Source organism: Bufo gargarizans, chromosome 3, assembly GCF_014858855.1.
Source record: "Bufo gargarizans isolate SCDJY-AF-19 chromosome 3, ASM1485885v1, whole genome shotgun sequence".
NCBI lineage: Eukaryota > Metazoa > Chordata > Amphibia > Anura > Bufonidae > Bufo > Bufo gargarizans.
This window is the reverse complement of record NC_058082.1, coordinates 458788582-458804474: the sequence shown is the minus strand read 5'-3', so window position 1 is coordinate 458804474 and position 15893 is coordinate 458788582. Positions and strand designations below refer to the sequence as shown.

The window sequence follows — 15893 nt, the reverse complement described above, 5'->3', positions numbered from 1 at the left end:
CCATGTCCGTTGGCCTTTCCACCTGGGGAGTGTTCGTGGTTCTTGGATACGTACCCTTTCGTTCTCCCGTGCACTCGCTTCCCGGCGCAAGTGGTCACTGGGTCGAGAGTGCCGTTTGCAGTGCCACTCGATTTCTGCGTTGGCTCTGGCGGGACTGCTGTTCCCTCGCCTGCTACAGTTTCCTCCTCTTCGGGTGTCGTGCAGTATGAGTCTTTTCTTTTGGCGCCCCCTCTGCGCTTCAGGCTGGTCCGCTACTGGGTTCGGGCCGCTTTTCTCGGGATGGTCACCCAGCTTCTCTTGGGTGCTCGCTTACCCAGGTCCGTAGGACCTCCACCTTGGGTTCTTCAGGGTACTTGCCTTCTGCGTGGCAGTGAACCGGGCGTCTCAATGAGCGGGGTTCTGCCTTTGAGCTGTCCCATGGCTTCCCTGTTGCCCACTCCTCCTTTCGGTTGGAGGGTGTTATGCCGGCCTCTGTCTCGACTGCCTTTTCTCGCCGGCTCTGCTTGGCTCCCGCTCGGTTCGGCTCTGCTCCCTCCGATGTGGCTTTTGCCCCGGCCGCGCTTCAGTGGCGGTTCCTTCACTGCCCTCCCCTCTGGGGAGAGCTTGGTTGTTCATGTGGATGGTTCTGATGTTCCTCTTGGCCTTGTACTGTCTCCCTTGTTCACTCTGGCTGTAACTTGGGAGGACCCCCATTCGGTCGAGATTGTCATTAGATCTCCCACACCGGGACTGTAGGACGTCTTCCTGTGGTGGCTACATCGACATGGACTTTAGCCTGTCTTGTCCTGGCGGTTGCTGGGCGGACCCTTCGGTTCCTTTCCGTCTGTCCTTCTTCTCCCCCACTCCGGGTGGTTACAGGACAACGTTGCTCGGGGGCCGACGGGACCAGTTTTGCCGACCGTTCTGCCCGTGTTACTGGTCTGCGCCTGTTCGCATTGGGTTTTCACCCGCTTGCCCAGGCGACTCTTGCGGGCTCGCTAGTGTTCGCTCCTGGCCGTGTTTTGTCCAGGATCTGTTGTAGGCCTTAGGGGTTTTACCGGGGGTTCTGTGGGAAGCTGGGCGTTCCCCCACTCTGCCTTTCTCTCTCCATGGTTCTGTCTTTCTCCAGTCCGACCTAGATCTGGGACTGGGACTCTGTTGCTTGAAGTGTCAAGTGTCAGCGCTGTCCTTCCCCTTTCGGCGTTCCCCGGCCCTCTGGGCCTGTCAGGACCCTCTTCCGTGGAGCGGCTTTGGGGTTCCCTTGTACTGCCCCTGGGTACCGCCCTGGGCATTGCATACTGGGCTCTTGGCACTCCAATCTTTCCCTTGGAGCCGTTACAGAAGTTCTCTACTCCTTCTGTCCTGTACGGTTATGTTTCCGTAGCCGTCGTGTCTCTGGCGGGTGCCTGGGTGGCGGCCCTTCTTGTTCCGAGCCTTCTCTTTCCTCAGGACAGGGCTGTTCTCCATCCCGTCTCTTCCTTCCTTCTGAAGGTGGTGTTTGTCTTTCATTTTGACGAGGCTTTCGTCCTCCCCTTCCCACCCCCGGGAACGGACACTTCACCGATTTGGGAGTTGTTTGGGCTTTGCGGTTTTTACTTGGAGATCTCCGACTCTTGTCGACGTTCGGTCTCTTGGTTTTCCAGGAGGTCCGCGCAACGGGTTGGTGGCCTCCGGGGTGGCTTTCCTCCGCTTTCTCACAGTGGTTATTGCTGTGGTTACCGCACCAAGGGCAGGGTTCTGCTTTTGGTGTCACCGTTCATTTCACCAGAGCGGTCGGTGCCTCCTGGGCCGGAGGCATTTGGCTTCGGCCATGCGTCTGTGCGAGGCGGTCACTGGTCTGCCTTACAGCGTTCTACAGGGTGCATACTCTGGCTTCGGCAGATGCTGCCTTGGGCCGCCTGGTCTGCGGGCGGCGGTTTCTTGATGCCTTCGGGTGCTTCGCCTTGGTGCTGTGGTCCCTCCCCCTTTTGGACTGCTTTTGAACGTCCCATGGTCTTCTGTGTCCCCCAAGGAAACTGGGCGAGAAAATGAGATTTTTGTATAACTTACCAGTAAAATCTCTTTCTCGCTCTTTCCTTGGGGGACACAGCACCCACCCATTCTTTGTTTTTCTCTACACGGTTTCCGAGTTGTTTTACCCGTTGGGTTGTTGGCTTGTTGGTTCCACTTTTGGACTTTGCCTTTTTTTCACTACTTGGACACGCAACTGGCAGCCTCTCTCTCCAGGCTGAGGGTATAGCTGTGGAGGAGGGGCTTAACAGTTTTCACTTAGTGTCACGCCTCCTATGGAGATGAGCTATACCAAGGTCTTCTGTGTCCCCCAAGGAAAGAGCGAGAAAGAGATTTTACTGGTAAGTTATACAAAAATCTCGTTTTTTGTGCTTCCAGGATCGAGACACCCAAAAAATTCAGTGGATAGATCGCTTTATAGAAGAACTGCGTACAAATGACAAGTGGGTCATTCCAGCACTTAAACAAATTAGAGAAATTTGCAGTTTATTTGGTGAAGCACCGCAAAACTTAAGGTAAGGTTCTAAATAAAAAATTAAAAAATTCTGATTTATAAGAGCTGTTGGTCAAACAAAATACAAATTGCATGCGAGTATGTGCATCTTGATTTGTCAAGTTAATATTTTTCAGACGTAGGCAAATGCTGCATGTTTATAATCATGAGTCGGGATGTGATCTTAAAGTGTCACTCACATTTTAACGTCAACCTCCCACTCTGCTACTCTGCTAAATCTTACCCCTTTAGCTATCTGACACCCAAATCTAAGGAATATTAGCTGCTACCACTTGTCATATTAGGCAGACAAGACACCTTAAACTAGGTCACCCACTAATGCCCATCATGCTCTGGGTTAATACACAAATATACGTAACGCTTCTTCTAAGGTCGTGGAATCCTTTAGAACACAAGCCGTCTTTTATTAAATTGAAGTTTTAATATCCACAGGACAGTGCATACAAAATTAGTTATCAAAATGTAAAAATACAATAACATACAAAATAAGCAACAAATAACAGTTTGAAAATAGAAAGCATTACAGAAACAGAACTTAATACATTACGAGACTTAGAAGTCCAGTTGCCTGGAGTAGCCTGAAAGTCGGCCAAATCATCAAACGAGTTGTCCCGCCAAAGAAATGACCATGTTCTAAAGGATGACACACTTTTAAGAAGGTCTGCAGATTCCACCACTAGCCCCTCTATCTCTCATGTCATGGAGATGCTAGTGTGTATGCTATTGGCCTTTTAGGCCTCTTTCACACGGGCGTCAGTATTTTTGCCCGGATAAGAGGCGGGTGCGTTGCGGGAAAATGTCATGCGTTTTGCACTCCCGTGAGAAAAATCGCGCATGTTTGGTACCCAAACCTGAACTTCTTCACAGAAGTTCGGGCTTGGGATTGATGTTCTGAAGATTGTAATATTTTCCCTTATAACATGGTTATAAGGGAAAATAATAGCATTCTGACTACAGAATGCATAGTATAATAGTGCTGGAAGGGTTAAAAAAATAAAAGTTAACTCACCTTATCCTCTTGATCGCGTAGTTCCCGGTCTGTACTTTACTAGCTGTGGGCTGAATGACCTGTGGTGATGTCAGATCACATGCTCCAATCACATGGTCCATCACCATGGTGATGGAGCATGTGATCTGACATCACCACAGGTCCTTTAGCCCACAGCTAAAGAAGAGACCGACCGGGAACTACGCGATCAAGAGGATAAGGTGAGTTAACTTTTTTATTTTTTTTAACCCTTCCAGCACTATTATACTATGCATTCTGTAGTCAGAATGCTATTATTTTCCCTTATAACCATGTTATAAGGGAAAATAATACAGTGAATAGACTGTCACCTAGAACCCATGCGTGAAAATCGCACCGCATCTGCACTTGCTTGCGGATGCTTGCGATTTTCACGCAACCCCATTCACTTCTATGGGGCCTGCATTGCGTGGATTATCGCACCGCAACGCACAAAGAGGAGCATGCTGCGATTTTCAGGCAACGCATAAGTGATGCGTGAAAATCACCGCTCATGTGAACAGCCCCATAGAAATGAATGGGTCAGGATTCAGTGCGGGTGCAATGCGTTCAACTCGTGCATCGCATCCGCGCGGAATACTCGCTCGTGTGAAAGGGGCCTTACGACTGCATTTTCTGAGGTCAATTTAATAAAGGTTTTGTCTCAAAATCTTTCCACCAAGATTTATTTTCTTGTGGACATCATAGTGACTTCATATTACCTTCATCCACCCTGTCGTAATGTTCAACACATGCATATCAAAAATGGAGGGGGTTAGATGCAGTATTTGTTGAGTTCCTTTATTACTACATCTTACAGAGCCCTGAGTGAGCTGACATTAAAGAGGACCATTCATTACAATAAAAAAAATCTAAACTAAGCATACAGACCTGGAGATTGGCGCCCAGGCATCTCCCTGCACTTACTATCCCTGGGCGCCGCTCCGTTCTCCCGGTATAGGCTCCGGTATCTTCAGATTTTCGGCTCAACTGGGAGGAGCCTGCCGGCGTCTCCTTCACCCAGGCCGTAGCGCTGGCCAATCGCAGCGCTCGGCTCATAGCCTGAGTTTTTTTTTTTATCCCAGGCTATGAGCTGAGCGCTGCGATTGGCCAGCACTCCAGCCTGGGAGAAGGAGACGCTGGCAGGCTCCTCCCAGTTGAGCCGAAAATCTGAAGATACCGGGAGAACGGAGCGGCGCCCAGGGAGATCCCTGGGCGCGGCTCTCCATGTCTGTATGCTTAGTTTAGATTTTTTATTGTAATGAAAGGTCCTCTTTTTAACACAGGCAATGCCTGTAAATGGCCCAAATCCAACATGACCAGCACACTGACGAATTATGGATTAGGTCCAGTATTTCTTTGAGGAGTTTTCATCTGTATGGGGTTTTTATACATGACCCCTTCTGCATGCTAAGCTATCCTCAGCCTGACCATTCGAGCAGCTCCACCAGATGTAGGGGGTTTTGAGGAAACTCCCGATTCCAGGATATGTTTTATGAGGGGTAATCTACTCTAGCTAAAAAAAAAAAAAAAAAAAATTTAAAATATTTTGTTCTCTAGAACACGACACTGCAGTCAGTAGGTGTTCTGACTTGTGTTTTACCAATAAAAAAAAATATATATAATTAAGGATAATTTATCAGTTGGGTTAATGTTATGCTCTTGTTTTTATAATTTCTGTTGTACATTTCAATTTCAGTCAGACACAGCGCAGCCCTCATGTGTTCTACCGCCATGATTTAATCAACCAGCTCCAGCATAACCATGCCCTCGTCACTTTAGTTGCTGAAAATCTCTCTTCCTATATGGACAGTATGCGACAATACTCAAAAGGTACCAAATTGTGAAATTTTTAGTCAGATTTCAAAATAGTCTGTAAGGCCTCATGCACACGGCCGTTGTTTTGGTCCGCATCAGAGTCGCCGTTTTGGGACAAGAATAGGCAGTTATATGTAAAGGCTGTCGGTGCCGTTCTGCAAATTGCGTAATGCGCACGGACGCCACCCTTGTTTTGCGGACCACAAAACACACCATGGTCGTGTGCATGCGGCCTAATCCTATAAAAATGTAATCTATCTTTATAACACTTTGGTTCTGGTCCAGCAACCATGACTTATTACAGTAGCTGATTTCACTTCTTTTCTCTTCAAGAACACGGTGAGTACGATCCACAGACTGTGAGGCCTGGAAGTCGCTATAGCCATGTACAAGAAGTCCAGGAAAGGCTAAATTTTTTAAGGTAAATTTATGCAGAATTGTCTTCCAAGGATGTTACATTTTCTATTACTGTGACTGAGATCCACTTGTGGTAGAAGTAATATTTGTGGTTCTGTAAATAAAAATTGTATTCTTAAAGGGGTTGTCTCTCTTGAGCAAATGGAATTTATCATGTAGAGAAAGTTAATACATGGCACTTACTAATGTATTGTGATTGTCCATATTGCCTTGATGGCTTGATTCATTTTTCCATCACATTATACACTGCTCGTTTCTAGGTGTTGCGACCACCCTGCTATCCAGCAGCAGTGTTTGTGCTTGAACACTATAGGAAAACGCTCCAGTCTCTATGGTGGCCAGGACCACGGTAGTGTGCATCAGCCGACGCTTTTTCCTAAAGTGTGCAAGCGTGACCATTGCCGCTGGATTGCAGGGTGGTCGTAACCCCTGGATACAAGCCATGTATAATTTGGTGGAAAAATGAATGAAGCCAGCAAAGGAGACAATATGGATAATCACAATACATTAGTAAGTGCCTTGTATTAGCATTTATCCTGTAGAGAAAGTTATTTGCTAAAGTCAGACAATACCTTAAAAGAAGTCCCAACCTTTTATATCTTATGAAGGACTGTAAAACAATTGCAGCTGTGAAAATGGTTGATTATATCTTCTTGGCTGATATTTAGCATATTTTTGTTTTTTGTCTTTCTCACCTATGAGTGTTACTGTTTGCTTTGGGCATTTTCACTTTTTGAAGGAAACCTGTTTTCATCTCCGGTAACAGGGAACTGGATTCGTTCTTCAAAGAAAAGCTACAAACTACAGTACCTATGTAACTTAATTATTGACACAGGCTTGTGTCTTGCTTTATACCCAAGATTATAATAAAGATAATTTCAGAAAATAATATTGTTCTAACAGCTTCTTTTTTTCCCTATTTTTTTTTATTTTTTTTTATAGATTTCTATTGAAGGATGGTCAGCTCTGGCTTTGTGCCCCTCAGGCAAAACAAATTTGGAAGTGCTTAGCCGAAAATGCCGTGTACTTGTGTGATCGCGAAGCTTGTTTTAAGTGGTATTCCAAGCTGATGGGTGATGAGCCAGACCTTGATCCGGATATTAATAAAGACTTCTTTGAAAACAATGTGCTGCAGTTAGATCCCTCCCTGTTAACAGAAAATGGCATGAAATGCTTTGAGCGGTTTTTCAAAGCCGTTAACTGCAGAGAAGGAAAGCTTGTAGCAAAGCGGCGAGCTTACATGATGGACGACTTGGAGCTTATAGGACTCGATTACCTTTGGAGGGTGAGTGCTTTCAACTTGCAGCCAATCTCTACAATATTCAAAACTTATAGGGGTATGCCATGTTTAAGGACAAAAAATAAAAATCGGACCTCATATAGTACATGACGGTCTTTTTCTAACAGAGCTAGAACAGCCCTGTCCCTCACATACAGTGGAGGAAATAATTATTTGACCCCTCACTGATTTTGTAAGTTTGTCCAATGACAAAGAAATGAAAAGTCTCAGAACAGTATCATTTCAATGGTAGGTTTATTGTAACAGTGGCAGATAGCACATCAAAAGGAAAATCGAAAAAATAACTTTAAATAAAAGATAGCAACTGATTTGCATTTCATTGAGTGAAATAAGTATTTGAACCCTCTAACAAAAAAAGACTTAATACTTGGTGGAAAAACCCTTGTTTGCAAGCACAGAGGTCAAACGTTTCTTGTAATTGATGACCAAGTTTGCGCACATTTTAGGAGGAATGTTGGTCCACTCCTCTTTGCAGATCATCTCTAAATCCCTAAGGTTTCGAGGCTGTCTCTGTGCAACTCTGAGCTTGAGCTCCCTCCATAGGTTTTCGATTGGATTAAGGTCCGGAGACTGACTAGGCCACTCCATGACCTTAATGTGCTTCTTCTTGAGCCACTCCTTTGTTGCCTTTGCTGTATGTTTTGGGTCATTGTCGTGCTGGAACACCCATCCACGACCCATTTTCAGTTTCCTGGCAGAGGGAAGGAGGTTGTCGCTCAGGATTTCACGATACATGGCTCCGTCCATTTTCCCGTTTATGCGAATAAGTTGTCCTGTGCCCTTAGCAGAAAAACACCCCCAAAGCAAAATGTTTCCACCCCCATGCTTGACGGTGGGGACGGTGTTTTGGGGGTCATAGGCAGCATTTTTCTTCCTCCAAACACAGCGAGTTGAGTTAATGCCAAAGAGCTCTATTTTGGTCTCATCAGACCACAGCACCTTCTCCCAGTCACTCTGAATCATTCAGGTGTTCATTGGCAAACTTCAGACGGGCCTGCACATGTGCCTTCCTGAGCAGGGGGACCTTGCGAGCCCTGCAGGATTTTAATCCATTGCGGTGTAATGTGTTTCCAATGGTTTTCTTGGTGACTGTGGTCCCTGCTAATTTGAGGTCATTAACTAATTCCTCCCGTGTAGTTCTAGGAAGCTTTTTCACCTTTCTCAGAACCATTGACACCCCACGAGGTGAGATCTTGCGTGGAGCCCCAGAGCGAGGTCGATTGATGGTCATTTTGTGCTCCTTCCATTTTCGAACAATCGCACCAACAGTTGTCACCTTCTCTCCCAGCTTCTTGCTAATGGTTTTGTAGCCCATTCCAGCCTTGTGCAGGTCTACAATTTTGTCTCTGACATCCTTGGACAGCTCTTTGGTCTTTCCCATGTTGGAGAGTTTGGAGTCTGCTTGATTGATTGATTCTGTGGACAGGTGTCTTTTATACAGGTGACTAGTTAAGACAGGTGTCCTTAATGAGGGTGACTAATTGAGTAGAAGTGTCTAACCACTCTGTGGGAGCCAGAACTCTTAATGGTTGGTAGGGGTTCAAATACTTATTTCACTCAATGAAATGCAAATCAGTTGCTATCTTTTATTTAAAGTTATTTTTTCGATTTTCCTTTTGATGTGCTATCTGCCACTGTTACAATAAACCTACCATTGAAATGATACTGTTCTGAGACTTTTCATTTCTTTGTCATTGGACAAACTTACAAAATCAGTGAGGGGTCAAATAATTATTTCCTCCACTGTAGATCCAGAGATCGCCCCATTCATTGCTTCAATTGATTATACTGGATTTATTTCAGGCTGGCAGCTCTGGTTTGTGTCCTTTCTGCTGTACCTCTTTCCCCGTAATTGCCACAGCTTCTAACAGAAGATATGGCTAGTGGCAGTTGAAGATTTAAACTGAGAATTGCAACCACCTCAGTGGACAAAAAAAGGAAAAGAACAGCAGGTGGCACTATACATATACATTTTATTGAATAACTCATTGGCTATGCTAAATTTATAATTACATGCAATTACAAATGTGTTCGTGGCACCACCCCTTCAAGTCTGAACCATAAAGTGGATCTCTACCTTTTAATGGCATGTTGTATTTGAGCAGACCTTCTGTGAGGTGTCCTTTCTTAGTGTTGGAGATCCTTTTATTGATTACAGAACTTGAGTCCGCTGCATTTGTTTAGACTTTAAATTTATTTTTTATTGAATGTTCCCAGTCAAAAGCTCCTGATGGTCTGTTCTGTTTTTTGGTTCCTCGTATAACCGTCAGATGCGGACCCCATTCAAGTGAACGAGTCTGTGTCCGCATGCGGCGGCCCTCCGGTCGGTGCCCATGCACTGTGAACCACAGTTAGGCTACTTTTACACTTGCGTTTGGGTTTCCGCTTGTGAGATCCGTTTGAAGGCCCTCACAAGCGGTCCCGAACGGATCCGTACATCCCCAATGCATTCTGAATGGATGCGGATCCATTCAGAATGCATCAGTATGGCTCCGTTCCGCCTCCATTCCGCTCAGGAGACGGACATCCAAATGTAGCTTGCAGCGTTTTGGTGTCCGCCTGGCCGTGCGGAGCCAAACGGATCCATCCTGACTTACAATGCAAGTCAATGGGGACAGATCCGTTTGACGTTGATACAATATTGTGCAATTGCAAATGGATCCGTCCCCCATTGACTTTCAATATAAAGTCAGGAGTCCCTATTAATATACCATTGGATCGGATTTCTCCAATCCGATGGTATATTTTAACTTGAAGCGTCCCCATCACCATGGGAACGCCTCTGTTAGAATATACCATCAGATTTGAGTTAGATCGTGAAAACTCAGATCCGACAGTATATTCTAACACACAGGCGTTCCCATAGTGATGGGGACGCTTCAAGTTAGAATATACAAAAAACTGTGTACATAACTGCTGCCTGGCACCACCCGATCTCTTACAGGGGGCTGTGATCCGCACAATTAACCCCTGCCGCACCTGAGGGGTTAATTTTGCGGATCTCAGTCCACTGATCGGGTGCTGCCAGGCAGCAGGGGCCAGACCCCACTCCCTCCCCAGTTTTAGCATTGGTGGCCAGATATTGGGGGAAATACCACCTTGTGGAACCTCAAAAGCTATTCTTGCTGCCCTACTCGATCACATGAACAGCAGTGCATGCTGTGTGATTCTTGCATTCATAATCTCCAGTCAATGGGGTATACCGGGCGGTGTGACAGATTGGACACATGGCTTTCTTTGATGAAAGGTCACAATGAACAGAGCCTTATAATGTAGCACTGATCAGAAATAATAGTGAGGTCCTCAAGGCATAAATTGGCTATAATTTTAATTGCACATGAACAGCACTACCAATCTGCATAACAAATGTATGTGTTTACTCAGTGGGATCTACCCTATCCGGTATTGTGTGTGGCTTAGTGGGGTTGATGCTGCCTTTTTAAATGGAATCTGTCGCCACAGAAATAAGAGCATTTCACAAGAGCACTGGTGACGCCCTCATTGCACCAAAGGCCTAATTTGCATATTAGAAAGTATCTTACTCAAGAATGGAGCCTCCGATAAACAAATACAGCGTTTAAGCTACTTTCACACTCGTGTTTTGTGAAGCTTAGTCATGGATGGATCCGTTCAGATAATATAACCGTCTTCATCTGTTCAGAACGGATCCGTTTGTATTATCTTTAACATAGCCAAGACTGATCCGTCTTGAACACCATTGAAAGTCAATGGAGGACGGATCCGTCCCCATTGACTTACATTGTGTGCCAGGACGGATCCGTTTGGTTCAGTTTCATCAGAAGGACACCAAAACGCTGCATTCTGAGCGGATCCTTTTCCATTCAGAATGCAAACTGATCCGTTTTGGACTGCTGGTGAGAGCCATGAACGGATCTTAGAAACGGAAAGCCAGAACGCCAGTGTGAAAGTAGCCTTAATCGGATGAGCCACAGTTGCATAGGGAGGTTGATGGTGACAGGTTCCCTTTAAGTTTCATAAAATGATACTTCCACATTTAAGATGTTAATGTTTGCTTAGTTATTTTACTCCGCTAGTATTATATTCTTACTATTTAATGCTATTACAGGTTGTAATTCAGGGTAGTGATGACATTGCAAACCGAGCAATAGACCTTCTCAAGGAAATTTATACGAACCTTGGGCCGAGGTTACAAGTAAATCAGGTAGGATTGTCCGTTTTTTACCCTCTGTGTGCACAAATGTTCTGGAGATTGTAGAAGTGCCTGTATGGTTTGTGATGAGTAGAAATAAGTCATTTTTCAGAAGTGCTTTATGTTCAGTAATAATGCATTTGTTGCCTTAACCTATGGTTGTACAGTAATGCTAATTCATCTACCTTCTATATGAAGCATGGCTGGAACATATAATTGACGTCATTTGATTTCACTCTAGGTGGAGATACATGAGGATTTTATTCAGTCTTGCTTTGATCGTTTGAAGGCCTCCTATGACACGTTGTGTGTGTTAGATGGTGACAAAGACAGTATTAATTGTGCAAGGCAAGAAGCTATTCGAATGGTCAGGGTTTTAACGGTCCTCAAAGAATATATAAATGAATGTGACAGCGACTACCATGAAGAGAGAACAATTCTTCCAATGTCCAGGTACTGATTTCTTGTAATATATTTTTTTCAAGGTTATGCTTTCTCTAGCATAGTTTAACTTTTTTCCTGAACTATACTTAATAAGTTTTTGATAAATCATTTATCACCTGCTTATAGGATAAGTAATAATGGTTTGATTGCTGGAACCCTTCATTCCATAACTACCGTACAGTTTGAACGGAATGGAAATGCTGATGTTTGACCACTGGCCATTTCAAACTCCTCTTTATTGTGGCTTGTGCTGGTGAGAAGGAACAGAGGACTTGGAGACTCTGTACTAGTGATCATTGTGAGCTCCCTGAAATCAAACATTAATTACCTAACCTGTGGCTAGATGATAGATGCATTTGGCAGGGAAACCCCTTTAAAGTATTCCTAAACTTTCTAACAATTTTATTAAGACCTTTAATTAGGCCTCATGCACACTACCGTATGTATTCTGCAGTATGCAAATTGTGCATCCTGTCCACAGTGCACGTCCTGCCGCCAAGTTTGACATGTTCTATGTTTTTGCAGAGTCTACATAAAGATCTGTGTGCTTTTTGGATTTGTTCTTACGAAAAGATACAATATGTCCACAAAAAACAATGCACACGGACCGCATCCATATTTTGCGGCTCTGCATTTTGTGGACCTCAAACCTTATATGGTTGTCTGTGTGTATGAGGCCTAAATGTCATACTTTGTTTGTAATAATACCTTTTCTCATTAATGTCATTGGGGGACACAGCACCATGGGTATATGCTCAGCTACCACTAGAAGGCGACACTAGATATCAAAAGGTTGGCTCCGCCCAGGTGGGCTATACCCTCTCCATAGCCACTAGGCCAGTGATGGTGAACCTTTTACAGACCGAGTGCCAAAAGTGTAACCCAAAATCCCACAACTTTATCGCAAAGTGCCAACGTGGCAATTTAACCTGAATACTACAGTCCAATATAGTATATCTTCCATGTACTTTATCATTTAGCTATAATAGCCTGCCTGCATTCAGTGCACTGCCTGTGCCATTCATAGTGCACCCTGCGCTGATGAATGTCATATTGGTACACCATAGACTTTTTCCAGGGTGCGGGTGCCCACAGAGGGCTCTGAGTGCCGCCTCTGGCACCAGTGCCATAGGTTCGCCATCAATGCACTAGGCTAATTAGTTTTAGTCTAGTGTCTGTAGGAGGCAGACATGACCTGCTCTGTTTGCAGGTCTTACTGCTTTTCGTTTTTTTTTTTTTTTTCTTTCTTCTTGAGGTCTCTGCCCACTGCAGGATGGGGCTCAATTATGGATTGAGTACTTGTAGTACCTACGCCGGTCACCCAGTTCCCCATTACTGCAACCGCATTGGCATGCCAGCAATCAGTGTTGATTTTGCTGAAGGGGTGACCCTGCGGCGCCTGAAGACGCCAGGCGGTAAGTATTCTCCCCTGCGTCCCTCTCCCAGGGGGCCCCCCGGGTTAACCCCCCTTTTCTGACCAGGGGATCGGACTCATTTTACTTGGGGGGCCTGCTTAGGCCCCCCCTTTGGTTATCCTTCTCCTCCCTGGCCACCCATGCCTCTCCCTGCCTTTCCCTTTACTTTAGTCCCCGGCTTCTGACGGGGCTAGTCTGCATCTTCCCCGGCCTGTCCTTGGGCCCCTGGTGCTCCTTTTTTTTTTTTTCCCCCCTCCCTGAGCGTCGCTCCTCCTCAGGAGCCCCCCTCGCCTATTTTTATAAAAACAAAATTCCTTCCGGAGGAACCCTGGTCTCCCGCGGATCCAGTCCTCCGACGGCGCACCTCATTAATCGAGGCCCCAACTTCTTTCTTGCCTAGGCCACGTCTTCTCCCACCCCCCTCACTTCCCTGGCTTTTTCTGGGCTCCTCTCCGCTTTTGGGATGGGTTCTCTTCCCCTCCTATCCCAGCCAAGTGCAAGCATTAACCCTGTGGGGGGAGGTTTTCACTTAACCTCTTTTTCAAGAAGAAAGAGCGTACATCTTGCCGGCAATCCTCCTTGCACCTCTTTGGGGACACAGCACCTGGGGCTCCCTATCAGCCCCTATTTCCTCTTCCTCGCTCCTGGTCGCCATGTATTTTACGTGCGCCCTTTGCGATAAAAAGTTGCCATGCAGTCAGCCTTCCCTGTTTGTGCGCAGTAGTCCCTGCATGTAAGACTCTCCCAATTCATGGTAAAGTCGCTGGACCGCTTGCTTGCCCTATTGCGGCCGCCTCTGCCAGGGACTCCTCAGCAGACGGGGCTTGTTCACATTCAGACACCAGGTCCCGCAAACTACCTCTGGTTGTCACAACTATGTCCTGCTCCTCCTCGCAATCCTCAGGACAGGTCTGAGGCTGACATATTCTCCACTGCCGCATCTTCCGCCTCCTTGGGGGACACCTCTGCACAGATTCGGACTCTGAACAGAGCATCAGAGCCATGTTCTCCTGGTTGGGTCACAGGGTTTTCCAGCAGCTGTGCGTCCAACTTTTTTGCATGAGATTTCCTTCCCACCCTCGGGGACTGCTTTGGGACGTCCCATGGTGCTCTGTCCCCCAATGACATTACTGAGAAAATTTGATTTTTTTACTTACCGTAAAATCCCTTTCTTGTTCAATTCATTGGGGGACACAGATCCCACCCTTTGTTTTCACTTATTTTCCTGTCACCGGGCTGCTGTTCTTGTTTCCAGGACATGTTGGTTCTTCGCTTTTGTTTCTCTCTCTCTCTCTCCTTCTGCTATTGGTAAACTGATTAGCCTAGTGGCTGTGGAGAAGGGTATTGCCCACCTGGGCGGAGCCAACCTTTTGATATCTAGTGTCGCCTCCTAGTGGTAGCTGGGCATATTATTATTTATTATTAAAGCGCCCTTCATTCCATAGTGCTGTACATATGAGAAGAGGTATACATACATAATACAGACAATTGCACTAATCCTAAACAAGACACGTAAAATAATGGTACAGGAGGAGAGAGGGCACAGTAGGTGTGGGTGAAGTTGGTCATGGCGGTATAGAGGCAGCAGGGTCACTGGTTGTAGGCTTGTCTGAAGAGGTGGGTTTTCAGCTTTCTTTTGAAGTATTCCACTGTAGGTGAGAGTCTGATATGTTGGGGTAGCGAGTTCCAGAGTATGGGGGATGCATGGAAGAAATCTTGGAGTCTATTGTGGGGAAGAGAAGATAAGAGGAGAGGATAGAAGGAGGTCTTGTGAGGATCGGAGAGTGCGTGTGGGGATGTATCAGGAAAGTAGCTCAGAGATGGAGGGAGCGGACAGGTTTTGGACGGCCTTGTATGTATTTGTTAGTACTTTGAAGTGAATTCGCTGGGCAATGGGGAGCCAGTGAAGGGATTGGCAGAGGGGGCAGGCAGAAGAGTAATAGGGTGAGAGGTGGATTAGTCGGGCAGCAGAGTTGAGGATGGATTGGAGGGGTGCGAGAGTGCTAGATGGAAGGCCACAGAGGAGAGTGTTGCAGTAGTCTAGGCGGGAGATGAGGGCATGTATAAGCATTTTGCAGATTCAAAGTTAAGGAAAGTGCGGATGCAGGAGATGTTTTTGAGTTGGAGGCGGCAGGTGGTGGAAAGGGCTTGTATGTGCGGTCGGAAGGAAAGGGCAGAATCCAAGGTCACTCCAAGGCAGTGGACTTGGTTGACCGGGGAGATTGTGCAGCCATTGATCGTGATAGATGGTTCTGTTGTGGAGGGGGGGGTTAAGTAAGGCTACTTTCACACTAGCGTTCAGGGCTCCGCTTGTGAGTTCCGTTTGAAGGCTCTCACAAGCGGCCCCGAACGCATCCGTACTGCCCTATTGCATTCTGAGTGGATGTGGATTCCCTCAGAATGCCTCAGTCTGGCACAGTTTGTCATCCGCCTGGCCGTGCAGAGCCAAACGTTTGACGTTTGAAGTTGACACAATATGGCTAAATTTTCAAACTGATCCGTCCCCCATTGACTTTCAATGTAAAGTCTGGACGGATCCGTCTGAGCAACTTTCACACTTAGAATTTTTTCTAAACTATAATGCAGACAGTTCTGTTCTGAACGGATCCCATCGTCTGCATTATAGGAGCGGATCAGTCTGGGCAGACACCAGACGGATCCGCTCTGAACGCAAGTGTGAAAGTAGCCTAAGATGGGGGGAAAGATGATGAATTCTGTTTTATGTTACGTTTTAGAAAGTGAAAGGCGAAGAAGGATGATATATAAGATGGACATTGTGGGATTCTTGAAAGTAAGGTGCTGATGTCTGAACCAGAAAG

At 46.0% G+C, this 15893-nt stretch overlaps 1 protein-coding gene across 3 annotated transcripts in view; it reads left to right on the top strand.

Moving 5' to 3' along the window:
• Nucleotides 1-15893, top strand: part of USP9X (ubiquitin specific peptidase 9 X-linked) — a 161511-nt gene that overhangs the window by 79986 nt on the left and 65632 nt on the right. For all 3 annotated transcript variants that reach the window (XM_044283617.1, XM_044283614.1, XM_044283615.1), the window contains exons 13-18: nt 2368-2504; nt 5209-5342; nt 5661-5748; nt 6687-7029; nt 11132-11227; nt 11457-11668. In XM_044283617.1, the coding sequence (XP_044139552.1) occupies nt 2368-2504; nt 5209-5342; nt 5661-5748; nt 6687-7029; nt 11132-11227; nt 11457-11668 (1010 nt within the window). The remainder of the gene's footprint in view (nt 1-2367; nt 2505-5208; nt 5343-5660; nt 5749-6686; nt 7030-11131; nt 11228-11456; nt 11669-15893) is intronic.